The sequence below is a fragment of the Capra hircus genome, chromosome 25, assembly GCF_001704415.2.
Source record: "Capra hircus breed San Clemente chromosome 25, ASM170441v1, whole genome shotgun sequence".
NCBI classification, from domain to species: domain Eukaryota; kingdom Metazoa; phylum Chordata; class Mammalia; order Artiodactyla; family Bovidae; genus Capra; species Capra hircus.
Genome location: NC_030832.1, coordinates 24,985,816 through 25,012,755, shown reverse-complemented (window position 1 = coordinate 25,012,755; position 26,940 = coordinate 24,985,816). Strand labels below are relative to the sequence as shown.

The 26,940-nt window shown below is 46.7% G+C and overlaps 2 protein-coding genes across 3 annotated transcripts in view; one reads left to right on the top strand and one right to left on the bottom strand.

Annotated features, from left to right (window-relative positions):
* The window catches only part of KIAA0556 (KIAA0556 ortholog), a 233,269-nt gene extending 221,601 nt beyond the window's left edge, over window positions 1-11,668 (bottom strand). For both annotated transcript variants that reach the window (XM_018040845.1, XM_018040846.1), the window contains exon 1: window positions 11,610-11,668. In XM_018040845.1, coding sequence (XP_017896334.1) covers window positions 11,610-11,616 — 7 coding nt within the window. In that variant the 5' untranslated portion in view covers window positions 11,617-11,668. The remainder of the gene's footprint in view (window positions 1-11,609) is intronic.
* Window positions 11,881-26,940, top strand: part of GTF3C1 (general transcription factor IIIC subunit 1) — a 79,038-nt gene continuing 63,978 nt past the window's right edge. Inside the window, exons 1-5 of the mRNA XM_018040599.1 lie at window positions 11,881-12,118; window positions 16,293-16,502; window positions 19,135-19,311; window positions 20,042-20,185; window positions 24,776-24,872. Of these exons, the coding sequence (XP_017896088.1) occupies window positions 11,898-12,118; window positions 16,293-16,502; window positions 19,135-19,311; window positions 20,042-20,185; window positions 24,776-24,872 (849 nt within the window). The 5' untranslated portion in view covers window positions 11,881-11,897. The remainder of the gene's footprint in view (window positions 12,119-16,292; window positions 16,503-19,134; window positions 19,312-20,041; window positions 20,186-24,775; window positions 24,873-26,940) is intronic.

Below are 26,940 nucleotides of genomic sequence, written 5' to 3'. Positions count from 1 at the left end.
TTTGTGTCATGGACCCTTTCTTGTGCATGTGGGTGGAAACAGACCTCTTTAAGGAAATCTCATCATAATAACTAAAATCTATTAGACAAAGACCATGACTGTTTGGGAGCCAAGTAAACAAACATTGGCTCCGAGACACACTTTCCTCTTCAAATTCTTCTTGTGCACCTCCAGGCTGGTTCTGGTCCTTTGAGTTCCGTCCTGTTTTCTGAACACCCGAAAACAATATCCCTGTCACTCTTCCTTTGCATTTTCTGTGGAACTGAAATTCCCAGGGCCCAGTTTACTGCCAAATTACCTGAGATAAACAAGTCATGCTAAGATCCTCTTTTCCTTTCCAAACCTAAACAGCAGCTGGCAGCTAGAAATGGTTATTTATAACCTGCACACCGTTCCACTCATTTGCTTGGTTTAGAAACGCTTAGCCATGCCTTCTTTGGCTGGGCTTCGTAATCAGATGAGAGCCTGGGAAGGATGCTGTGCGGTGGCTAAGAGGCTGGGCTCTGGGTCAGCCACTCATTACCTGTTTGGGAGTCCTAATAGTTCCGACTCCATTTCCATCCATTTTAAGGCTAAGGTAGTACATGTGAGGGACTTCCCCCGGGCTCCAGTGGCTAAGCATCCGCCTTGCAATGCAGGGGTCTCAGGTTTGATCCCTGGTTGGGGGGCTAAGGATCCCACGTGCTACAGAGGAACTAAGCCCATGCGCCACAACTGGAACCCGAGGCAGCCAAAAACAAACAAACAAACACAGAAAAGAAGTGTCCTGCACGTAGTAGGTACTTAGCAGTTTCCTCTCCCAGAAACAGCTGTTCGGGGATCTCAGGGAGTTCTGGCGATCTCTGGTACCCAAACATATCCTCAATCTGCCACTTCCTCTCCATCATCCCTTTGTGAACTCCGTTATCTCATCAATAGCCACCTGGTAGATCTCCCCCTGCCCCGCACCCCCGACCCCACGCAGCCATCTAAAAATAAGACCTCATCATTCTCAACTTGACCATCCTCTGGTGTGTTTCACTTTGTACATTTCCCTCTTCCCCTTTATGTTCACACCTCTGCAGCCCCCAGTCTTCTCCCTGGATTCAGGATCCCTTCCTGCCTAGGGGCCTTTGTCCTTACCCGCTAGGTCTTCCTGTCAATCAAATCTCAGCCTAAAGGAACCCCCTTGCTCAGAGAGGACTAGCGCCCGGCTCTCCTGACTTTGATCTTCTGCACAGGACTTATCTGATCTCTTTTTTGATGCTGTGGTCCGCCTGCCTTACTAGATATCAGCTCTGTGAGATCAGAGGCTGCTGTCTGTTTTTTTTTTTTTCTTCAATTACTGTATTACCCACACCTGGAACAGTGCCTAGAAGGAGTAGGCTTGGGGAGACATTTCTGAAATCGATGAATGAGTGAATGACCAAATATCTGAATGGAAAGGCAGGAGGCATGATTATGAATGGCTATAAAGACTTCATCTTCTCTTACAATGTGTTTTCTTGACCCTTTCCCCTTTCTCTTTCCGGGACAGCGAAATGAAATATGACAAAGTAAGTTTAATGCACCATTGGAGATAATTGAAAAATATTGATTTTTTTTTCATTTGAAATAGTAAAGATAAGTAAATGCCACACATCTGTAATCTAATCAGTGGTCTCTGTGAGACATGATTCCTAGGCTAAAATGGACTTTGGTCTACCTCTATATCCATCATACAAGTTTCCAAACTTACTCCCATGCCACACTCCCCATCCTCCCATTCCAGTTCCCCAGGGAATACAAGTGAGGCCCCTGCATTTGTGAAAATATGTGTATGTGTATGTGCATTCAAATTAAAGTGTCCTTTGGGTATTTTCACCCTCTCTCCAAACTAATAGTATCTTGGAAGACATGAGACTGTGCAGAAGATCCCCAAATTCCTAAGGAAAAAGATGCAATCCTTCCCCTGAGAGCTAATTTTACTGAGAGCTCATTAAGTACTTCGAACTGTTCTAAGGGCTTTAGAAATGAATTCACCTGGTTCTCGCAGCAGCCCTATGGGAAGATCCTACAGTTAATTTCCATTTTACAATTTAAGAGTCTAGGTACTGAGATGAAGTAACTAACTCCCACCCCCTACCCCCAACCCTGGGCTGAGATCACATGGCTGGGAAGAGGAGTTCCAGAATTCAAACCCCTTTAGGTCAACTCCAGGATGAGTCTGAGAAAACTCTGGGAGATAGTGAAGGACAGGGAAGCCTGGCGTGCTGCAGTCCATGGGGTCACAAAGAGTCAGACACAACTTAGCAACTCAACAACAACAGGTGAGCATCAACAAGAAGAGAAGGAGCTGTTGTTGTTTGTCTCTAAGTGGTGTCTAACTCTTTTGCAACCCCATGGACTGTAGCCCACCGTGGGATCTGGGATTTCCCGGTCAAGAACACTGGAGTGGGTGGCCCTTTCCTTCTCCAGGGCATCTTCCTGACCGACGGATTGATCCCACATCTCCTGTAAGTCTCCTGCATTGGTAGGCAGACTCTTTACCACCGAGCCACCAGGGAAACCCTTGAAGGGAAGGAGAGGAGAGTCCAAACTCTCAGCCCTGGTTTTTACAGTTCCCCTCGGCATGGTTAAAATAAAATCTCCATCCCAATGGAAGCACGAGGCAGAACTCCCACTGTGCAGGTTCACTGGGAGAAAGGCTTTGTTGTGGGGGTAGAGCAATGGACTGAAAGAGATCTGGGCCTTGTTCTCCCCTTCCTGAGCTGCCCACCAGGGGTTCATAACCGCCCCCTTCCTCCCATGCCACGGTCTCCATATCCGATTAATGTGATAGTGATCAGACTACATTCAAAGTCACTTACTGGCTGAAACCAGCCCATATACATTTGTCTGGTCTCCAAAAAACAATTTTATTTTTTCCAGCTAACATTTAAAATTGGGCAGATTTCACATGTATAAATCCTGAGTTCTGGATTCTTTTGAAAAACTGAAAAATCCGTTGACATGGGGTCTGTGTTCCTGCCTGGCAACAGTTGTTGGGAGCTGAGGGCAATGGCCCACCAGATGGCCCGTGGTACCCTCTGGTTCCTTATCCCCGCCCATCTCCCCAGTTGTCTCTCTGCCACTGAGGTCAAGTCCAAGTTGCCATTTATCAGCAGGTCTCAGAGTTTTTCCCTACAGTAAAGATTCAAGTGAAGGTTCATGGGTTCACGTTTCCAGGAGAATGAATCATTGTCATCATAAGTATTTACATGTGTACTTCTCATGTACTAACCCTTGATTTAAAGGCTTGGCAGCTATTAATGTATTTAATTCTCACAACAACCCTAGGAGGTGAATACATTTATTATCTCTATTGTATAGATGACAGAGGGTTTCCCTGGTGGCTCAATGATAAAGAATCTGCCTGCCAATGCAGGAGACGCCGGTTTAATCCCTGGGTCAGCAAGATCCCCTGTAGAAGGGAATAGCAACCCACCCTAGGGGCTTTCCTGACAGCTCAGGTGGTAAAGAATCCGCCAGCAATGTGGGAGACCTGGGTTCGATCCCTGAGTTGGGAAGATCCCCTGAAGAAGAGAAAGGGTACCCACTCAGCATTCTGGCCTGGAGAATTCCGTGGACTGTATAGTCCATAGGGTCACAAAGAGTTGGACATGACTGAGCAACTTTCACTTTCTAGCATTTTTGCCTGGAGAATCCCATTGACAGAGGAGGAGCCTGGGGGACTACACTCCGTGGGGTCACAAAAGAGTTGGACACAACTTAGCAACTAAGCAGCAACAACATAGATGATCCGAGATGGAGGAAGCCACAAGCTTTAAGAAATTAGTAGACAGCAGATTTCTTTAGGAAATTCCCAGATATGCAAAATATATTCAGGTGTTGAAAGAACCTGAGGCAAAGCAGCATAATGAAATAAACCTGGCTGCTGCTGTGTTATACTACTTGCCTGGTCCCGGCAGGCTTCTAAATCTATGACATCTCTACAGGATCTTCAGGGCTCTGAGACATATCAGCATCCCCAAATGGGATCCTGGACTAGACCTGTCAGGCCCCTTCCAGCTCTAACCTTCTGTGATTTTATATGGGGATATACAATGTATTTAATTACTTTGGGACTCTTTGGAGAGGACACACACACACATTATGAGGTTCAAGTTCACTAGAGTTTAGAAAAGTGTCATGATCTCTGCAGGGGTCCAGTGGTTGGTGACTAGACATAGGTGATGCTGCATTCACCTGTTTTACTATCCCCGAGGGATGTTAAGTTGGGGGCCGTGTAATCAGCCCAGGGTGGTCAAGGTAGCATCAGGCTCCAAGATGAGATGGGAGATAGCAGTGACAGGGACTTCACTGGGCTAGAGAAGGGGGGAGCACAGGAACACTAAATGAAAAGCAGAGGAAGAACAGAATACAACTAGAGGCTCTGGGGTGTAGTGAAGGTAGCTAGGCTAGAATATGTTGTTAAGACGGGTTGAATGATTGCAAAAGACAAAGTCTGGATGAACCATCCTTGTCCACCAGAAAAACAGAAATCAGGCCAACTGAGGGACAGGGGAAGGGAGGGGACAGCTTCCCCAGGAAAATTCTCTGGTTAAAGGTTCTATGTCCACAGGGCAACTGTTGAGGCTACAAGGCTCGGGCTATTCAAAACCCCATGGGGCATCACTAGTCAGCCCAGGGGTACTGGACAAGGCATGTGGAGGACAAGGATGCTTTCTTATTCCTACACAAAGTACTCTATAAACAGCTCCAAGCTCCTCCTTCTAACCACCCATGTTGCTTCTTGTAAGCCCCCTCCTACGTGGGAATAGAGGAGCAGCCTCAGGGTCCAGGGAGAGCTGGGAAAGTAGTTTGGGATGGTGTCTTTTAAACTGTGTTTATTCTTTCACCAGCCTAAAGGGCAAGCCTCGCTCGCAGACTCGCTCCCCAGGTGTGAGAACCGGGTCAGCACTGGCAGGGACAGGTCTTCGATGACACGCTAGGATGTAGACTTTATTCAGACGAGTCCTGGTTCTGCCTCTGACTAGCTCTGCAGTATAGGAGCATAATTACAGCAGCATATTGAGCCATCGGAAGGACCAAACTGAGCCCTCTGCGGCTGATGTTGGCAAACTCCTCCTGTGAAGGGCCAGACAGCAAATATTTTTGGCTTTGTGGGCCATATGGTCCCTGTCTCAATGAGTCAACTCTGCCACTGAAGTATGAAAACAGCCAGAGACCGTGGGTGTACATTTGTACACAAATAGGCGTGGCTCTGCTCCAATAAAACTTTATTTACAAAAGCCAGCAGTGGACCAGAGTGCTTCGGGCGTGGGGAACACCTCTACAAATGTTATCTTCTGAGGACCACCAAGTTGGACTAAAGCTATGTTTATGTCTGGCTTTCTCACCCAACTCTGAAGTTCTTAAGGGAAGAGAATATAAGGCCTCCCCTTTCTTCTCTCCCAGATTAAAGCTTAAAGAACAAGTAAAGCACAGAGCGGCACACAATAAAGTGTACAGGGATTTTCAAAATGGTCCCAGTTAACGCTAGGGCAGGACTGTAACTTCAAATGCCTTACAGGGGCCCAGGTAGCTATCAGAGGCAATGAGGGAAGCCAGCCAGGTCGGGGCTGTGATGGACTGGAAAGAGATCTTGTCTTCTTAGGGGGTGGTCTCCACATAGCTCCCGCAGAGGGAACTCTTGCCATGCTGAATTTCAATTTGATATTAACTTTATTGATATTTATTGGGATTCATCAATTGACTTTTCCAGTATTTTAGAGAAAACATCATAATCGGAGATTTATGAGAAATCTTCCAATTTTTCAGTGGTGACAACAAATTCAAAAAAATTAAAAAGAAATAAATTATGGGCTGAATCAATACGCTCGTGGGCTGACCCAGCCAGAGGCTCTCAGTTTGCAACCTCTGATATAAAGACTTCATTTTCAAATTTGCTCCATCTCTGTTTTTTTAAGGATTAAAAAAAAATTGTAACTTATGTCTTTAAAAATCGACTTTACAGAGAACTTGGAGAAGAGTACACTGAGCTCCCATCCCCTCTTCACCTGGATTCAATCTAATTCATCTTGATGTCTCTGGATCCCAGTGCGCAGGAGGCGCTGAAATGTGGAGTCACTGAAAGAATGCCCCAAAGAAAAATAAACAAAACAGAGTGTGCCAAGTTCCTGTGAGCTAAAACGACAGGATGGAATGAATGCTGAGGAACGGCAAGGGAAAAGAAATCAATCAGATAGAAGGATTGTAGCCAAGGAGGAAGGGAAACAGAACCAACACAGAGACTACATGGACCACACATTTATTTTGCCTGCTGAATGCTTTCTTTGTTTTATTTTATTGTTATTATTATTATTTTGGCTTGATTTATTTTCAGTAGGAAGAGAAACAGACAAATCACCAGGAGCCCAGGTAAACACCGCCCAAGGACAGAAAAGACACGCTGACAGTGTACTTTCGGCAAAACCATACTAGTTCAACTATCACCCGATTTGCAGTTTGGGGTTATTTAGACAAGCGAGGCTAAATTTCATGTTGGCATTATTAATTCTTGGAGAAAGTTTGCTAAGCAAATGAACAGTATAAATAGGGGAGACGTCGAATATTTGCTCTGGGGGGAACTAAAGCAAAGGCGTAGCTTTAAAATCCTATCTAATTATCTCGATGCGCTGAACTTTTGTCTAATTATCATGTTCCTGCAAAACAGAGAATTTTTTTCTTCTCAGCTATCTCATATTCTAAAAGCACGGGGGCGGGGGGGCTGAAATTCCGCTTTGACATAAAGGTGAACATTTTCAGAGGCAGAAGACTCCTACACTGCCAACTTACTTTTGTGTAAATAAACCATGTCAAACATTGGGATTTCTTTTAAACAAAGAGTGAGCTAATTACCAAGATTATTATTTGTTAGCGAGCTTCCCTCCTCCCTCTTCTGTCAGCAGTACAGAGGAAATCTGCACAATGGCAGGTAATAACCGCATGACCTCCGTGTAGGAGTGCTTTTCACGCGCCAGACTTGGCATTAAGTGTGTTTGCACAGTCTCCGGCCCCAGAAAACCTATGAGCATTACAATACTTTCATCTCAGAACCACACGGAATCTGCCGAAAGCCAAACCCAATGAGCCAGGGAAAAATGATGTGAAAAGCTATGGTGATTAGCACAGGTGGAATACACCAACCTACAATCCAGTCTGGGGATACTTAGCAGATATTTAAACTTCTGTGAGATTAGGAAGTAAACATCTTTCTAACAAGGCTGGGCTTGACTTATCTATCTAGTTGGCTAGAATCATAATTCATCAAGGTATGCTTCACTTTACCCGATAGATAAGTGCCTGGAAAACTGTGTAGAGATCAAAGTTTATAAAATCACAAAGGAAAAAGGGATCCTTTGAATGCTAAATCTAACCTCAGGGCAAATACTTTCTTAAAGAGAACAACTTTTTTCTTTTTGTAACCAGTCTGAAAGGGATTCCTTGGTAGCTCAGCTGGTAAAGAATCTGCCTGCAATGCAGGAGACCTTGGTTCAATCCCTGGAGAAGGGATAGGCTACCCACTTGAATATTCTTGGGCTTCCCTGGTGGCTCAGCTGGTAAAGAATCTGCCTGTAACGCGGGTGATCAGGGTTTGATCCCTGGGTTGGGAAGATCCCCTGGAGAAAGGAACGGCTACTGATTCCACTATTCTGGTGGGTTGCAAAAAGTCAGACACGACTGAGCGACTTTCACTTTCACTTTTCAATCAGTCTGAAAAATGGACAGGTTCCTCCGCTTGGTCATAAAAATGCTCTAGGAGTGCTCAGAAGACAGCAATTAGAAGTGACTGAACAGACCTCTTGCCAGTGGTCTATAGCGGTGTTTCTCAAGGTGTGCTCCACAGATCCTGGGAGGAAGAGGGGTTCCCACGAACAATTATTGTCTCTATCAGAATTCTAAGACTTTCTACTGGGTCAGTATTTGCACGGATGATGCAAAAACAACAGTAGGTATTAATAAAACCGCTTATAGCTGGAGTGGCTACAAGGCACTGGCACCACACTGTACCAGTTGTTATTATATTCTTCAGTGCCATGACTGATGACAAAACAGACAACAATACGTTTTCACTTAAGAAGGTCCTGTATATTGTCACCCTACTGATTTAACTTATATGCAGAGTATATCAGGAAAAATGCTGGGCTGGAGGAAACACAAGCGGGAATCAAGATTTCTGGGAGAAACATCAATAACCTCCAATATGCAGATGACACCACCCTTATGGCAGAAAGTGAAGAAGAACTAAAGAGCCTCTTGATGAAAGTGAAAGAGGAGAGTGAAAAAGTTGGCTTAAAGCTCAACATTCAGAAAACGAAGATCATGGCATCTGGTCCCATCACTTTATGGCAAATAGATGGGGAAACAGTGGAAACGGTGGCTGACTTTATTTTTCTGGGCTCCAAAATCACTGCAGATGGTGACTGCAGCCATGAAATTAAAAGATGCTTACTCCTTGGAAGGAAAGTTATGACCAACCTAGACAGCATATTCAAAAGCAGAGACATTACTTTGCCGACTAAGGTCCGTCTGTCTAGTCAAGGCTATGCTTTTTCCAGTGGTCATGTATGGACGTGAGAGTTGGACTATAAAGAAAGCTGAGTGCCCAAGAATTGGTGCTTTTGAACTGTGTATTGGAGAAGACTCTTGAGAGTCCCTTGGACTGCAAGGAGATCCAACCAGTCCATCCTAAAGGAGATCAGTCCTGGGTGTTCATTGGAAGGACTGATGTTGAAACTGAAACTCCAATACTTTGGCCACCTGATATGAAGAGCTGACTCATTGGAAAAGATCCTGATGCTGGGAAAGATTGAGGGCAGGAGAAGGGGACAACAGAGGAAGAGATGGTTGGATGGCATAACCGACTTGATGGACATGAGTTTGGGTGGACTCCGGGAGTTGGTGATGGACAGGGAGGCCTGCTGTGCTGTGGTTCATTGGGTCGCAAAGAGTTGGACATGACTGAGCAACTGAACTGAACTGAACTGATGAAACAAAAAAAATTAATTTTATTAAACGTGAACCCATAAGAACACATTTTTTTTAATGTTCTGTGTGAAAAAATGCAAGGTACACATCAAACACTTCTGCTATAAGCCAAAGTACAACAGTTGATCTAGAAAACACTTGTGTGATTATTTAATTTGCCAGCTGAACTGGCCAAATATTTTATCAAATGTCATCTTTACTTGAATGAACAATGAAAAGACAAACTACAGTTATTCAGACATGAGTGTGTGGCAGACATTTTCTTAAATACAAGAAAAGTAAGCCTGTCTCTTTATGGAAACAACTGACGGTGTGTGTTGCCAATGAAAAATCTTAAGCTTTCCAGTGGAAATACGTAGGAAACTTGTTTAGTCTACACTTTGAGTTTAATAGTTTCCCAATACTTAAACTACTTAAAAAAAAATGATAGGAATACTAAAGGAATGAAATTTTTTGACATTGTATAATGAGATGCCATTTAATACTACATAAATGGCATGTCATTTCCAATGTCAACATTTGAAGATTTGCATAAATCAGTGAAATAACATTTTCCAAATGACCAATGCTTAATATTATGAAATTATACATGGGTAAAATATGCAATCAAAGGGCAAGATAGACCAATGGGTTTTAATGTAACAGAGTACGAAAGCTCACTGATATGGTTTCAGATGCCACATTGTGGCTGACCTTTGAGAAATTACCACTTGCTAAGTTTTGGAATCGTATCAAAGAAGAATGTCTACAGTTATCTAAAATGGCAATTAAAATATTCCGTGCCCCAAATATATGTCTGTGTGAGGCCCCATTTTCTTCAAATACATCAGCCAAAATAACACCACCAGTTTGGCTGATGAAGCAGAAATGAGTCTAGCTATTTCCTACTAACCCAGGTATTAAAGAGATTTAAGAAAATGTAAAACAATACCACATTTTCTACTGATCTTTTTGGTGGGAAATATAGCTTCTTTTCATTAAAAGTATTATGTTCAGAAGTAATGCACTTATTATTACTTTTAAATGAATTGATACATGATAAATGTAAAATTTTCTCATCTTTCATTTCTGATATGGTCAAATCACAGACATAATACATACAAAGCTCTTTTGAGGTCAGAGCATAAAGGCATCCTAAGTAAAAAGAAGATGTGAGTTTTGATGTTCTGCAGCAACATTAATATGGACCTTTCCACTGGGCAAACTGGTGAATGACATTTTATAGTACCTCTGAAGTCCAAAGGGCAAAGATGTCTTTTAAGCATAAAACAGATTACTCAATTAAAATTTTTTTCCATACTGTATTAGGCAGATATAACAAAGGAACAAACTTCCCAGAAGTGAGGGAGTGGTGTAGTGGGAAAAATTATTGGTAGTAGACTCTACTGGTCTACCAGTAGGTACTACTGGTAGTAGACTCTATCAATCTCTCTCGACTTTAGTCTTCTCATTTATAAAATGAGATATCAGGGTAGCCTATTTTTGGAAGCATAGAATTCTATGATTCTTATTGAAAGTGAAAGTGTTAGTTGCTCAGTCCTGTCCAACTCTTTGTGACCCAATGGACTGTAGCTCGCCAGGCTCCTCGGTCTATGGGATTTCCCAGGCAAGGATACTGGAGTGGGTTGCCATTTCCTGCTCCAGGGGATCTTCCTGATCAAGGGATAGAACTCAGGTCTCCTGCACTGCCGGCAGTTTCTTTACCATCTGAGCCACCGGGGGAAGCAATGATTCTTACTGAGGATCCCCAAATGATGGCCCACAGGCTGCATCTGGCCTTCAGAATGATTAGCCATCACAGCATTTTGAGAAGCACCCTCCAGGAAAATAATTGCTTTGAGCTGAGTGAGAAGCTTCTCTTTCAGAAAAGAAATTGACTTTTAATCACAGCCCAATCCAGCCCATTAGACTTGCCCCTGCAAGTATCTGTATTTGCAACTTCTGGAATGAAGGGCTTCTAAAATCCCTTCCATATCTCTAACTCCCTAATCCAGCTCCAGAGCCTGGGTCCCTTTCTCACTCTGCCACTTGATGACTTTGATTTGGGGCAAGATACTTCAACTTCTCTGAGCCTGTGTCCTCATTTGTAAAATGGGATAACACTCAAAGAATTTATGAAGCTTATTGAGCTACTTAACAGCATTTACAGAGTTTTTGGCACGGAACAGTATCATTAACATCAAAGCACAGAGAGTATTCCCTAGTCTCTTCCGACTCCCATCCCCAGTAGCTGATGATTGCACTACCCTTGTAAATGCCTACACTCATTAACTCCTATATTCCATAGTTCCACACCCATGACATACAAGACCCACCCCGTCAGACCTCTATTTGTCTTTGGTTTTTTTCCCCCCACCCTAAACCCCTTCTCTGATGCCCCGACCAGTACCGGGTCCCAACACAACCACAGGCAGCGCAGTGACAAAATCACTGACCACTCCCCCCAGCCTCCTCTTCCCATCCCGGACCACTTAGGTTCCCTTTCCCTCCGACGGCGACTCCCTTGGGTCAGGCAGTGATGGTCCAGGGGTCTGTGGCCTAGGATTCTGCCCGGAGGGCCCTCAGGAGGAATGGGAGAGTAACTGCCCGACCTCCCGGAGGGGCCCACGGACACTCACCGTCCATCTCTAGAGGCGGCGGTTCCGGGAGCTCGAACCGGAAGCGGCCTCTACACTGTTTGCAGTTCCCCTGGTTACTGCGGGGTTCCGGACCAATAGCGGAGGAGCTCCACGGAATGAACCCGCCCCCAAAGGGAGTGACGTTAAGATCTCGGTCTGGAACTCCTCCTCCGGTTCCCGGGTCCGCCCCGCCTCCCTGGCTGCCAGTCGTTGTGCGCAGGCGCCCTGGACCGGGGCCCTTGGCGGCGTGGTACGCAGACGCCCCGGGTGCAGCTAACTGAAGTAGCAATGGACGCGCTGGAGTCGTTGTTGGACGAGGTGGCCCTGGAGGGGCTTGATGGCCTGTGCCTTCCCGCGCTTTGGAGCCGTCTGGAGACGCGAGTGCCGCCCTTCCCGCTTCCTTTGGAGCCCTACACGCAGGAGTTTCTGTGGCGGGCCCTTGCCACGAACCCGGGCATCAGCTTCTACGAGGAGCCTCGGGAACGACCAGACCTCCAGCTCCAAGACCGGTCAGCGGCCTGGCCCTGCGGGCGGGAGAGGGCAGAGCTCGGGGTCTGGTGGAGCTGGGAGGCGGCCAGGTTCTTACGAGAGGGAAGAGAAAGGAGTGGAGCGGAAGGAAGACCCGGAGCCTGATTGGGGGGGCCGCAGAGTAAGGCTGATGGCGGGGGGGGGGGGGGTCTTCGGCCTGGCAGGGCCCAGGCGTCTGATGGAGTCGGGGGATCGCCTTGTGATGTTCCATTATGTTCGTGTGTGTTTGGGGTGATGGTGAGCAGAACTGGAAGGATATGCTTTGGGAGGATATGCTTTGGGTTTTAAAGAGTAATTTCTTTAAAGTGGAGCTTAGGATTGAAGCAGTAAGGCTGTTCAGATCAAGACTAGAGACCAGTTAAAATCACAGACCTTTATGGAGCATTCATGCAGTGCTGGATTAGAGAGCAAGTTTAGCAAGCAACAATAATGATAGCTAACATTTATTTATTGCTGCTTATGCCTTGGTGCTCTGGGCTTCCCAGGTGGTGCAGTGGTGAAGAATCCCCTTGCCAAGCAGGCAGCGCAGGTTTGATCCCTGGGTCAGGAAGATTCTCTGGAGTAGGAAATGGCAACCTGCTCCAGTCTTCTTGCCTGGAAAATTCCATGGACAGAAGAGCTTGGCGGCCTACAGTCCATGGGGTCACAAAAGAGTCAGACACGACTGAGCGACTGAACACAAACACCTAACTTGGTACTAGGCAGTATCTTGTTTCTGTTGTTTCAGGAGATTGAACCCATTTTATTCTCGCATTGACCCTATGAGGAAGGTGCTCTTTGCTTCCCCATTTTTTGTGTGTTTGTTTGTTTTTGTTTTTAATTTTTTTGGCTCCAGTGTGTCGCTTGCGGGATCTTAGTTCCCCATCCAGCACTGAGTCCTAACCACTGGACTGCTAGGGAATTCCCAGCTATCTTCCCCATTTTGCAGCGGAGGAAACCGTGATGGAGAGAAATTAAGTCAACCGTCCAAAGTTATGGACAATTGTAAGTGACTGGGTGTTGATTCGTTTCCCAAAGCTGTGGGTTTTTTTGTTTGTTTGTTTGTTTTTGTTTTGAGGGTCAGGTTTCCAGAGGGAATACTGTGTAAAACAAGACTTAAAGGTTGGATTTAGGTAGCCAGTTGGCAGAATTTTCTAAAGGAAGAGAAATAAGTTTGGTTGAAGTGTAGAACTGGAAGTAGTGAATGAAGAATAATAGTTGACATTTATGTATATGGTTATTGTAAGCAGGGACTGTTCTAAGATTCTTAAATATACTAAGTTATTTAATTTTAAAACAAAGTTGGATATTCTTATCCCCATCTCTCTCAAGAGAAAGAAGACTGAGACACAGAGAGAGTCGTCTACTAGCAGGGGCAGAACCCAGAAGCTGAATCCAGGAAGTCTTGGTTCAGAATCCAGCCTGCCCTTACCAATTGGACTGGACTAATCCATTTAACTGGGCTTCCCTGGTGGCTCAGACAGTAGAGTCTGCCTACAATGCAGGAGACCCGGGTTTGATCCCTGGGTCAGGAAGATCCCCTGGAGAAGGAAATGGCAACCCACTCCAGTACTCTTGCCTGGAAAATCCCATGAACGGAGGAGCCTGGTAGGCTGTAGTCCATGCGGTTGCAGAGTTGGACACGACTGAGTGACTTCACTTCAATCCATTTAAAACCTACACCACCAAAGGGAGGGTCAGACTAGGGGCAAAGAGTGAAGTTGAGAGATCTGTAGTAATCCACTCACGAACCAGCAGTCAAGGTTTGGCTTTCCATGGTGGGTGTGAGAATGAAGAGAAAAAGCTAATGGAATCAGACATGAAGCAGAAGAATCTGGAGGATTTGGTGACTGGTTGGGTGTGGGGTATAAAGAAAAGTAGGTCTGGAGAATGATGCCATCCGGTTCCTGACTTTTGGGCATCTGAGTGTGTTACTTGTTGTTCAGTTGCTCAGTCATGTCTGACTCCTTGTGACCCCACGGACTGCAGTACACCAGGCTTCCCTGTTCTTCACTATCTCCCGCAGTTTGCTCAAACTCACTTCCATTGAGTCAGTGATGCCATCCAACCATCTCATCCTCTGTCATCCCCTTCTCCTCCTGCCTTCAATCTTTCCCAGCATCAGGGTCTTTTCCATTGAGTTAGCTCTTCACGTCACGTGGCCAAAGGATTGGAGTTTCAGCTTCAACATCAGTCCTTCCAATGAATATTCGGGACTGATTTCCTTTAGGATTGACTGGTTTGATCTCCTTCCTGTCCAAGGGACTCTCAAGAGTCTTCTCCAGCACCACAGTGTACGACAGGCCAATAATTGGGAGACAAGGTATTGAGGCAAGAAATAGCGACTTTATTGGAAAACTGCGCATCCATGAACATGGCAGGCTAGCGCCCTTGAGTACCAGTCTCTTGAATGCCAGTTTCTGTTAAGGGTGGAAGAGGTGAGGCAAAAAAGTTAAAAGGCCATTGTTGTTGCTCTCCACTAAGTTGTGTCCAACTCTTTTGTGACTCCATGGACTGTAGCCCACCAGGCCCCTCAGTCCATGGGATTTCCCAGGCAAGAGTGGGTTAGGGCATCTTTTCAACCCAGAGATTGAACCTGTGTTTCCTGCTTGGCTGTCGGATTCTTTACCTCCAAGCCACCTGGGAAGCCCCTGAAAGGCCATTAGTTTTGCAGAATATCTCTTGGCTGGGCCAGCAGAGGAAAAGGATGTGCTAATTCCTTTTCTGCAGCGATTGACAGGTGAGCAGGGTCAGAATGCATCCCTGTGAGCTGAACAAAAGCAAATCAGTTTACCATTAGAGCAGATGGGGGTGGGTGGGGGGTGGGTTGGGACAGGTTCCCCTGAGGCAGGCCATTATGTTTGCTTACAGCTATTGATAGCATGCTTTTAGTGATTATATTAACAAAAGCAACGAATGGCAAAGGTTAAATAAACAGATTCAGGTTTTGCTCTTCCCTGTTAAAATGGATGACTGCTACCCTCTGCTGTGATGAGGACCAGCTATTATGGGGACCACAGAAGTGCAGCAAGGAGGCTAAACCTGGGCGGTGGGGGGGGGGGGGGGGCGGGGCGGAGTGGGGAATATGCTGAACGTACCTTGAAACACACTGGGTTCGAGGTTCCTGTGGGTTACCAAATGGAGATTCTGGTTGGTCAACATCTAGCTTTGTGGGAGGGTCAGCAGGTCAGAGAGTGGGACTGAGCTGGGCACACGGAGTCACTCCTGTGGCTGGTAATGGAAGCTCTTGGCCAGGACCCTCCCTGGGAGAGAGTGTAGTGTGGTTGGAAGCCTGGGGTGGATGAAGGCCCAGGAGCCTTCAGAAGAAGCCTGGGAAGTTATAAGTGGAGAGCCAGAGGACAGCAGGCCAGAATGGCCTGAATTGACAAGGTGTGATTTGAGAATGGAGGGTTAAGCAGTGCAGAGTTTACAGACAGGGCAAGAAGGAAAAGCACTGACAAATGTAGATGGGGTTTGACAGGTGCAGGATGTGAGCAGGATTCCGAAGGAAAGCTTGACAAACGTAGCTGACTGGATAAAAGCACAGCTCAGGATGTCTCCATGGTGTTGATGAGAGGCCACTGGGAGGAAACGGTACCAAGGAGGGGCTTCGTTGGAGGTGGGAAGTGGCCGTCATAACTTTGGTTTTGATCTCATCAACCATGACAGCTGAAAACAGGATTAGTGTTTGGGGGCAAGAAACAGGGCTGAGGATTTGATGGTGAGAATTGTTAACATGCCAAGTGATAATTGAAAACCATAAAAATGGGTGAAAGTAGAAGAGGAGTAGTTAGAGAGATGGAAAGGTGACATCTCCGAGTAGCGAAGCCTTGAGTCATTAAGTCCAAACTTGATGGTTTGGAAACCAGGCACAGGATTTGCAGGGAAAATGAAAAGCAAGGAAGGTGGTGGGGCCAGGAAGGTAGTTCCGATTTCAGCATTCATCCTTGGGGGTGAACGTGGAGGCTCCTGGGAAGATCTGTGTTGTCTGGGATGGAGACTCAGAGACAGTGCTTGTCAAGACGTCCTGCGTTAGGAAGGCAGGGAGACCAGGGTCTCTTACTCCCTCTCCCCGACCTCGGCCAGAGGTTGTCAGAACACACCCAGCACATGTTACTTCTGAGGCTGAGATGTTTGTGCACTCCTCCCCTCCCCCCCCCCCCGCCCCCACCTTAGGTATGAAGAAATTGATTTGGAAACGGGCATCGTGGAGTCCAGGAGGGACCCAGTCCCTCTGGAGGATGTCTACCCCATTCACATGATCTTAGAGAATAAAGATGGCATCCAGGGCTCATGCCGGTACTTCAAGGAGAGGAAGAACATTACCAACGACATCAGGACCAAGATGTTACAGCCCCGCTGCACGATGGTAGAAGCCTTTGGCAGGTAACTCGTTTGCACTGTGGCAGACTGGTAGGCCTCTTCCCTTTAAGTTGGGGTGTGTGGTCAGTGCGCCAGGATGGGGTGCAGCCCCGGTGTTCTCAGAGTGCGTCCACCCTGCCCTAACTAAGCTGGCCCTCTGCCTTCATCATTCCACTTCTTTTGGGGCTAATCTTGCTCAGGCTGGGGTGGGGGTGGGGGTGGGGAAGGCTGCCTTTCTCTTCACATTGTGTCCAGATTGCGTCCTTTGTTGCCTAGTGAGCAGTCCTTTTGTGAGTCTTCAGTCAGGGTCCCAATTTCCCAAGCCCCTCGCCCCATCCCCACCTCCCTCCCGACTTGACAAACAGGGAGAAGCTTCCAGCGTGAACTCACTTTGCTGCCACGTTCCTCCTCAGCTTGCAGACCTGCCCCTCCATTTCCCTCCTCCCTCACCTCGGAGGAGACGGAAACTGGGTCCTGTCTCAGCCGGTGATGTCTCTTCCTCTCTTTCTCCCCAGAACCTCGTGCTCTTTCCCGCCTCTGTCAGCTGGCTCATCTTTCTCCTGTATTTTCAGCTTTTCCTTATCGACACTGCTTTCTCCCCAGCCTGACACTGGTTCGTTGGTCTTAAAACAAGACCCTCTCCCCACCTCGGATCCCCTGTGACTATATGACTCTTGCTGGAGCCAAGCTTTTGAGAAACAGCCACACTCGCTCTCTGTCCCTCTGGATCCCCCTCCCCTCCTGGAGCTTTGCAGCACCTGCTTCCTGCCCCTGCCCCACCGGGCTTCCTGCCTCCTCAGGAACCCCCCTCTTTGAGAGCTCTCCCTGGTGACGGTCCACAGGCTCTCTTCACACTCGTAGGGCTGAATTGGGGGCTCCTTGTACGTGTCATTTCATAACCCCAGTCTCAGTTATCACATCCCCTTGTAAGTAATTCTTTTCTTGTCTTTCTCTTCAATAGACTGTGCGCTCCACAAAGGCAGATACCATTTTTTATTTATCTTGGCATTGCTGGTTCCTTGCATGGCATTTAATCAGTGTTGGATAATTAGATGACCACAGTCAGCAAATCAGGCCTCGGGCACGAGTCCTAGAGTCAGCTACTGGGAAAGGTTGGAGTTCCCACAGGATGGGGATAAACCACCCTGAATACGTTTTTAAAGGCGCAAGTCAGCGTCCCTGTTTTCAAGCTTTTCTCAGCTGAGCTCTTCCAGTTTAACTTAATGAACCTGTTTCGAGGACACAGGTCGTAAGTTTGTGATGTGCAGACCCAGAAGGGAGACTGTCTTGTCCATCATGTGTATGCACTGCCTAACACTCTTTGGAGATGGACCGTACGGAAGACTAACTGGGTCACAAGCGGTGCGAAGGAAGCTGCGATTAAATGAAAACATCAGCAACCTCAGCTTTTTACTTTTTGCCTGCTCTCTAGGAGCAGCAGAATCATCTGTTTTTTGGCGGTGGGAGGGAAGCAGGAGGAGGACCTGTCAGGCTGAGCGATGTGAGTGAAGACAGGCCTTAGGATCAGGCATCTGTGAACCACAGGCTGGGAGGAGTAGATGCTGCCTGTAGATGGGAGGGCTTGGGAGCCCGTGGGCTCTCATATACACCCTTAGTGACTTACTCTCCTGGGAGAGGGAGCTCCTCCAGCTGGTGTGTCTCGATACCAAGGAGTGAATAAGGATGGCTTCTCTGCCAGTACACCCTCGTGGGATCTCTGCAGCAGGGCTAGGACCCGAGACAGTCTGCCCAAGATGGCCATTTATTAATAAGTCAGCAGGCAAGGCCCCAGGGCGGAGTCTCTTTGTCTTCAGCGTCGGGGACTGTTTAGCTTCAGCAGAGAAGTCTATATCCCAAGCCAGGGCTTCTCGAAGCGCCTTGCTGGGACAGGGCCTTGACCTCTTTTGCAGACGTTATTTTTCACACACCCGGATAGTAGAAAGAGCTAATGGTTTGTCCCAGGTCTGCTCTCAAGAATGGCAAGTCCATCCATCACACAGGGCACTGTTCTTGACTCTGTGAAGTTTTGTTTTCTCAGTCCAGTTCAGGAGGCGTGTTCGTTCACTTAATAGATGGTTACAGAGGCCCTTCTGTAACCATTGAAGACACTGAGGATGTCCTGGGGACCCAGATGACAACCTGCCCCCTTCCACTTAGGGCGCTTATGGCAGGAACATGTGTCCCCAAAATGTGGCCATTTCTAAGAGTGCCAGGTGTGTGATGAGTCCAGAAATGGTCAGAGGCAGGGATGGCCTTTTGGCTAGCATTTTTATGGAGAATTGAGGTGTTGGTATCTGAGCAGTGATCTAAAGGATGAGAATTAGTAGCCTAAGCATTAGTGGGCAGAGGACCAACGAGGCCATTGTGGGTGCAGAGCCAGGCAGTGAGGGTGTGTAGAAGGTTCCAGGCTCTGGTGGGGAGTAGTCTGGGTTTGGGTCCCAGGGCCCTGGCAGGACTGGGAGGGGTCCGAGCAAGGAAATGGTGAGACTGGCTCTGTTCCCGCTGAAATCCTCTTGTGGTTCTAAGGATGGAAACCTCCTTAACTGGGGATTGTGAACCCCTGAGGAGAAGCAGGAAACCATGGTTCACTAAGGTTCTGCTTAAAAAAATTAAAGTGATGTTTTTTTTTCCCCCCTTGGTGGCTTCTGGTTTGCAGGTGGGGGAAGAAACTGATCATTGTTGCCTCCCAGGACATGCGGTACCGGGCCTTGATCGGCTTTGAGGGCGACCCCGACCTGAAGCTCCCGGACTTCTCCTACTGCATCTTGGAGCGGTTAGGCCGGTCCCGGTGGCAGGGGGAGCTCCAGCGAGACCTCCACAGCACTGCTTTCAAGTGAGAGGATGCTTTGCTTTTCTGCTCTAAATGTTGGGGCTCCCTGACCATCAGGCCCTGCCACCTGGGCAGTCCCAGCATCTGTGGTGGTTGAAGGCATGGTACTTTCTCATTGAAGAGACCCTGGGGGGGAAAAAAAAGGAAAAGGGGGGACTTCGATGGTGGTCCAGTGGTTAAGACCCTGCCCTTCCATTGCAAGGGCTACCGGTTCAATCCCTGGTCAGGGGACTCAGATTCAGCATGCTGCATGGCACGGCCAAAAATAGGGGAAAAAAAGAGACCTTACGGTGACCATAGAATTTACTGTTCAAACTAGATATTTTGAGAGTGAAAGGTGGAGCTGACCAGAAGGAACGCGAGGCAGTGGGCATAAACTGAGCCCACCAGGCAGACCAGAACGCGTGGCCACCCTGGTTACGGGCTCCTGCATGGTTAGATACCCGTGTCTCGTCTGATCAGCTGCTTGCTAACCCAGCCATGCCTTCCCACTCCGTTCCTCGGTCCTCTACACACATACGCCTCCACCCTGTCTCCCCATCCACCTCTCCGGGGGTCTGGAGCATGCCTTAGGTTGGGTCGCTTTCCATGACCTTTGTCATATAGCAGCGGCTCTCTTAGGCTGACTGGATTGGGGGAGAGGATGGGGATGTGTCTCTGGTATTCACGTCCTCTGCACTGTGGGGTGAAAGCAACCAGCAAAGCAAAATGACTGCTCTCTTCTCTCCTCCAGGGTTGATGCTGGGAAGCTTCACTATCACAGGAAAATTTTGAACAAAAACGGGCTGATTACGATGCAGTCCCATGTGATCCGATTGCCCACCGGGGCCCAGCAGCACTCAATCCTCCTCCTCCTGAACCGGTTTCACATGGACAGGTACAGTATAGACTCCAGAGCGCTTCCTTACCTCTGTATTTCAGCCTGGTGTCTTGTGCCTTTAAAAATCCTAGAGGCGGGACTTCCCTGGTGGTCCAGTGGTAAAGAATCTGGCTTCCCCTGCAGGGGGTGCGGGTTCAATGCCTAGTCTGGAAGTTCTGTGCCTTGAAGTGCAGCCAATGAAGAAAAGAAAAAAAAACCCAAAATCCTAGAGGCGAAATCAAATATGACTAGCTTTTAGGAAAAAGACATTTTCCATCTGTTTCTGATTATGCAAATAAGCCATGCTTATTTAGAAAATCTGGAAATTATATAGAAAAGAAGGGGGAAGAAATACCTCTCGCCCCACAGCCCAGCAGTAGGGACTGTTTCGGTGAAATTTTGGGGGAGGGTAGAAAAAAAAGCCGATAAGTCAAATTTGATTTGTTATGGCGACAGAATTCTGTGGGTAGAAGAGAGAACAAGGGGCTTAAGTCAAGATCTGTGTTTAAATCTTTGCTCCCGACTTGGGCGCAGTCACTTGACCTCACTGAACCACTGTTTCCCTCTTCTGTAGAGAGGCCCTGGCACAGCTTGGTGCTCATTCCTAAGCAGTGAATATCTGTGCCTTCGTGTATGCTTTCATTCCCAGAAAGGCAGCACAAATGAACAAGTCTCCCGATCCCATACATTTGCCCTTGCTGCTGCTAGACCTGTGTGGGTCGTTAAAGCCAAGGTCGCCTTCCCCAGAGGCATGACGACATCTTTCTCTCTGCCCCTCTCCCAGCACAACCTTCTCCCCCCAAACCCCTCACTCTCTCCCTGTTCCCCACAGCTGAGGAGCCCTGGGCTCCTTTAATAGCTTCCTGTGGTGGCCATTAGCTTGGGAGCATTTATTATGACCTCCACTTCACATTAAAAATGCCAGGGAAGGGAAGGTCCTTCACACCAGTGAAGTGAGAGCAGAATCAGAGATGTGTCCTGATTAATACACAGGGCACTGTATTTCAGTGAAGGAGACCCGGGTTCACATTTTGTGCCTGAATTTTAGAAAAGCTGAACTTGTTTGTGAAATCATCCCTATCCTCTCTTACCATCTGATTTATAAGAAAATGTGTGAATAGATGCTTCCTAAAACTTTACAGTCTTGTTGACTCAAAAAATACAGCCTCAAAGTTGAGGATTGTATTTTATTCGGTGGGAATTTTTAGGACTTTAAGCCCCAAGGGCAGCATCTCAAGCAACCCTGAGAGAACTGCTCTGAGGAGAGGAGGTGGGGAGAACCAGGTAATATAGAAGTTTTGCAACAAAGGGCGTGAAAAATGGGAGTTATTTCCTGCCCTATCAGTAAGCAAGGATGTCACAGTCATCAGCAGTTACACCCATCCTGCATGAGCCGTTGAGCCCTGAGGAAACTCAGGATGTGAGAACACCGGATTCAGGCCCAGATAGCTGAGGAGCTCATCAAAAGAATGATTTCAGTAAGCCCTGGAAGAAAAGCGCTTAATTCCTTAACTTGGCATATCTGGTTTTCCCTGGCTGAGAACTAAGACCTCAAATGCCAGCATGCCCCTCCCCGCTGAAAAGGAACAACCCACAAACAAATTTAAAAGGCATGATTAGATCAACAAACTTTAACTTTAATACCAAACAGCAGCTTAATATTGAATATTTCCCAGTTCCCGTGAACCTGAAAGTCATTTTGGCCAGTTTCTTTTCTTTAATTTGTAAGCTCTTACTTTTAAATTGAATAGAGCTCTTTATTTATTCAGAGTTTTTAAAAATTGAAGTATAGTTGATTGACAGTGTTGGGCCAGTCTCTGCTGTATAGCCAAGATACTCAGGTTTGCATATATAGACTTTTTTTTTAATATTCTTTTCCATTATGGTGCATCACAGGGTACTGAGTATAGTTCCCTGTGCTATGTGTTAGGAGCTTGTTGTTTATCTGCCCTGTATATAACAGTTTACATCTGCGTATCCCAAACTCTCAGTCCCTTTTTTCCTCCCGCCCCCTCCCCTTTCGGTAACCACAAGTCTGTGCTCTCTGTGAGTGTGTTTTCTGTTTTGTAGATAGGTTTGTTTGTGCCGTATTTTCGATTCCACGTGTAAGTGACGTCATATGGTGTGTAAATTCAGTGTTGATAATACTTTCCCGAGGTAGAGATACCTCCTATATAATGTGTGCACAGACATATGGTATAAACAGGGCGAAGCTGGAGATCTCATGGCTTCACTTAAAAAAAAGCTCCTTGGTGAGTCAGGTACCGCAGCGTAAACTTGTGTGTGGCGCGCGGTCACTCACTCAGATCCGACTCTGTGATCCCATGGGCTGTGGCCCGCCAGGTTCCTCTGTCGGTGGAATTTTCCAGGCAAGAATGCTAGAGCTGGTTGCCTGTTCCTACTCTAGGGGACCTTGCCGACCCCAGGGGACGATGCAAACTTACTATTTACAAAGAACAGTTGGAATACATTAACGTTGCTTGCTCAGATGACTAAGGCTTTACTATTTGTAAAATTTGGCTGAGGGAGCATTCCCTGTGGTTTGAATTTTAAAACTGCCACTTTCTTTTTAATTTTCTTGGATTTAAAACTGCCACTTTCTTTTCTTTTTTTTTTTTTCTTGGTTTCAGGTCTTGCCTGATTGACCTAATTAATTAGGCTCAATCTCAGATCCTTATGACCTATACTTAATATTTCTGGTTTGTAGAGATTTGCAAGAGAAAGACAGTTACTTTTCATCCCCCCAAAAGCAGGTCTGTCACCAAAATGATTCTGAAAGATTGATTTGTCTGACTTTATGTTATCAGTGAGACAATAAGTAAACTAAAGTTTATGAGTTCTGTGTTCTAAAACTTAGAATTTATCATGCCTCCAAAAGTTTGTATAAGGCATTCAGCAAAGATGTTCTGAGTTTACAAGTTAAACCCAGAGCAAAATGACCATTTTAATTTTTATTAGCCCTTGAATGTTAGTTCCCATTTTTTACTTATTTGTATGGCTCAGGTAACCCTATTGGTTTCCTTAAACGGTTCAGTTAATATTTCCTGAGAGGTACATTTATTGATATACACCTGATCTTATAATACAACACGGGGAACATACTCCCCAGTGAAACACGTCTACCCCACAGCATAATTAAGCAAAAGAGATGTAACCGTCTTAAATAAAGCCCAGTTAAATATACCAATTTTATACACTTTCATCTCAATTCTGTCTACTTTGATACCTTTTGACTTTGGTCTTCATTAGGACCTAATCAACAAGCTTTGATCTCACAGGAGGAGTTTCAGAAGTTTTTCTTTCCTTCTTTTCTTTCCTGTCCATTTTATCAGTTTATATAAAGGGATCCCCAGAGTAGGGTTGAGCCAAGGAACTTAGGCCCTTTGGCCCAAATAGTTGCTGGTTGGCAATCTCTGTAAATTTTTTTGTTCCCTTTATATGTAAAAGGGAAGGTTGCTCAGTCGTGTCCAACTCTTTGCGACCCCATGGACTGTACAGTCCGTGGAATTTTCCAGGCCAGAATACTAGAGTGGGTAGCTGTACCTTTCTCCAGGGGATCTTCCCAACCCAGTGATCGAACCCAGATCTCCCACATTGCAGGCGGATTCTTTACCAGCTAAGCCACAAGAGAAGCCCTCCCTTTATATAATTTATATTTATTTGTTGTTGCTTAGTCACGAAGTTGTGTCCGCCTCTTGCAACCCTGTGGCCTGTAGCCCGCCAGGCTCCTCTGTCCATGGGATTTCCCAGGCAAGAATACTGGGGTGGGTTCCCATTCCCTCTGCAGGGGACCTTCCCGACCCAGGGATCGAACCTGCGTCTCCTGCACTGGCAGGCAGATTCTTTACCACTGAGCCACCGGGGAGGCCCAAATTTATATTTAGACTCAGAGAGTTTTGTGCATATTTAAACTGTGCATAAGCGGTACATAAACTGTAAGTGGTAAATAGAATGACTTATTTAACTTTTAATGTTGAGGACCAGTGGGGACATCCTTTTTTGTTGTTGCATTTAACCTTAGGAAGTGTAATATCAAAACCCTGTGTTTAAATCACATAACTGTCCATTTTATTTATCCCATTTTTAATAACCATCTAAAGATCTCTTTATTCATTTGACATGAGCCCTGTTTTAAAAAATTTCTACCTTCTTGGGAAAAGTATCTTTCCTTATAAGTTTATTTCCTGTTAACCATGATTATTCTAATCTTTTTCTTAGCATCTGTAAGACCCATTGAGGGATAGCACAGACCACAAATAAAACTTCCCAAACCAGTTTTTCTCTGTTTTAAATTAAAGAAATTCTTCAGTATGATCAAAAGATGTAAGCATTTTAAACAATCATTTCCTGAAAGTTTTAGCCACAGAGTGCAGTCTGTACGCTGCTGCTGGTTAGGTGACCTTGGCCGTGTGACTGCGCCACTCAGACCTCCCCCAGCCCCTGCCGCCCCCAGTCTTCCCGCTGTAAAGGACAGGAGTTGTTCTCTTGAGACTGAAGACCAAAGTTCTGTAGTTTGATATGTTGTCTTGTAAACCTTGACATCTTTTAAAAAATAGGCAGTCATCACTAATAGGTCTAAAAAAATGAAATGTTTTGTGTTTCTCACAGGAGGAGCAAATACGACATCCTCATGGAGAAGCTTTCAACTCTACTGAGCGCACGGAATAACCGGACTGAGACCCTGGGAAAGCTGAGGGAGGAACTGGTGAGCTGCTGGCTGCCCTCGTGAGGGGCTGAATGCGTCCGTGCCCCTGTGGGCATCTTTGTCAAATGAAGGCTCCATGCATTGCAGTCAAGAGCTCTATTACGGAGTTGACCACCCCCAGCTCCTCGTGAAACGAGCAGGGTTTTCCTTTGGTTTATACAGAATGAAAAAGGGCTCAGTCTTTCATTTAAACCCCTCCCGCTCTTGGGTGGCCTTGGTTTTCCCCTGGGGTTTGTGCCAAGTCCAGCTATAAAAGTTCCTGTGGAGCGGTGAATCTGGGCATTAAGATTTACTTTCATAATCAGTTCATTTCATAATCAGGCTTGTAACTTTCTTCCCACTGGCACTGTAACCGTGTAACTCAGATTGGGACCTGAAGCTCAGCTTCTCGATATCTCCTTGTAGAAGGAATTCGGTGAGGGATGAAGTGAGAGGTAAGAAGTGGATTTGCTTAGAGAGGAGCACACTGCACAGATCGAGTGTGGGCCGTCCCCAAAGGCAGAGCAGCCCAGAAATGTGGTGCGGTTGGTTTTTATGGGCTGGGTAGTTTCATAGGCTAATGAGGGGGAGGATTATTCCAGCTGTTTCAGGGGAAGGGATGGGGATTTCCAGGGATTGGGTCACCACCCACTGTTTGGCCTTTGCTGTTAGCCTCAGAACTGTCATAGCACCTGTGGGTGTGTCATTGAGCTTGCTGATGTGTGATGATGGGCACGTACTGAGGCTCAAGGTCTAGTGGAAGTCCACTCGTCCACCATCCTGGACTTAGTTTGGTTCTAATCAGTTTGTGTCATGTCCCTAGGCTGTGTCATTCTTTTAAAGTTTGTGCCCTGCCCCCTTCCCTCCTGTTTCAGGTTTTGTTTTTTTTAAAGATTTGTTTGTGTGTTTCCTCTGTTTCTTGGCTAAGCTGGATCTCAGTTTCAGCTTGAGGGACCTTTAGTTGTGGCTTGCAAATTCTTAGCTGCACCACATTGAATCTAGTTCCTGACCTGGGCCCCCTGTATCGGGAGCTCAATCTTAGTGGCTGGACCACCAGGGAAGTCCCCTGTTTCCAGTTTTATACTGAAATAGCGGAGTGACTGTACTGAGAAGAGGTGAGACAACACAGGAAAAAAAGCAGTTACGGGCGGACCTGCTTCATCTCTGGGCCCGGGAACCGAGGCAGTGATGAAGAGAGAGTGAGGGGAGAAAGCACCGGGGTTGAGGGGCTACTGCTTCCTGTCTGAAGTGAGGCCCTTTGGTAGAAGTTAGGAAAGAGCCGACACTGGAAATGGGAAGAAAATAAGATTGTCCTGCAGGTGAAACGGTAGGACCTAAAGTCAAGGTTTGCAGGGTCATAGTAATTGGAGAAGGAAATGGCAACCCACTCCAGTGCTCTTGCCTGGAGAATCCCAGGGACGGGGAGCCTGGTGGGCTGCCGTCTATGGGGTCGCACAGAGTCGGACACGACTGAAGCGACTTAGCAGCAGCAGTAATTAGTCCCCAGAAGAGCCTGCAGTCTAATGACAGCCTCCAGGAAGATCCTACCTCCTCACCTGTGCTGCCCTGGGGAGGCCCTGCTCTCTGATCTCACTGTGCAGAGAGAAGGGAGACCTGCCTCTTCAACGGCTCAATTCATCACATGCCCAAGTCAGTTTGAAACAGAAGGTATGGGGCTGCCCTGATGGTCCAGTGGTTAGGACATCGTGCTCTTCTGCCAAGGGCCTGGGTTCAATCCCTGCTTGGGGAACTAACATCCTATAAGCCACAGGATGAAGCCAAAAAATAAAAAAGCAGAGATTATGAATCAAGGCTCGTGGGTCAGATCTGGCCTGCACATTGTTAAGAAGAACTTTGGTGTAGCAGTAGGGTCTTTTAAGAAATGAGATTTTGCATCAAAATCTTAAGTTACCAGCTTCGCTTGAAATACCAGAGGTTCTGGCCAGCCTGGGCCTGTGGTCTCGTGACAGCAGCTATATGGAGCTGGCTGTTCGCTGGCCAGTGGCCCCCCTGCCGGCCCCTCCACTCCCACCCCAGGTCCCTTCCTTACCTCCTGTCAGCTCTCAGGCACCTAGGCAATGCCTTTTGT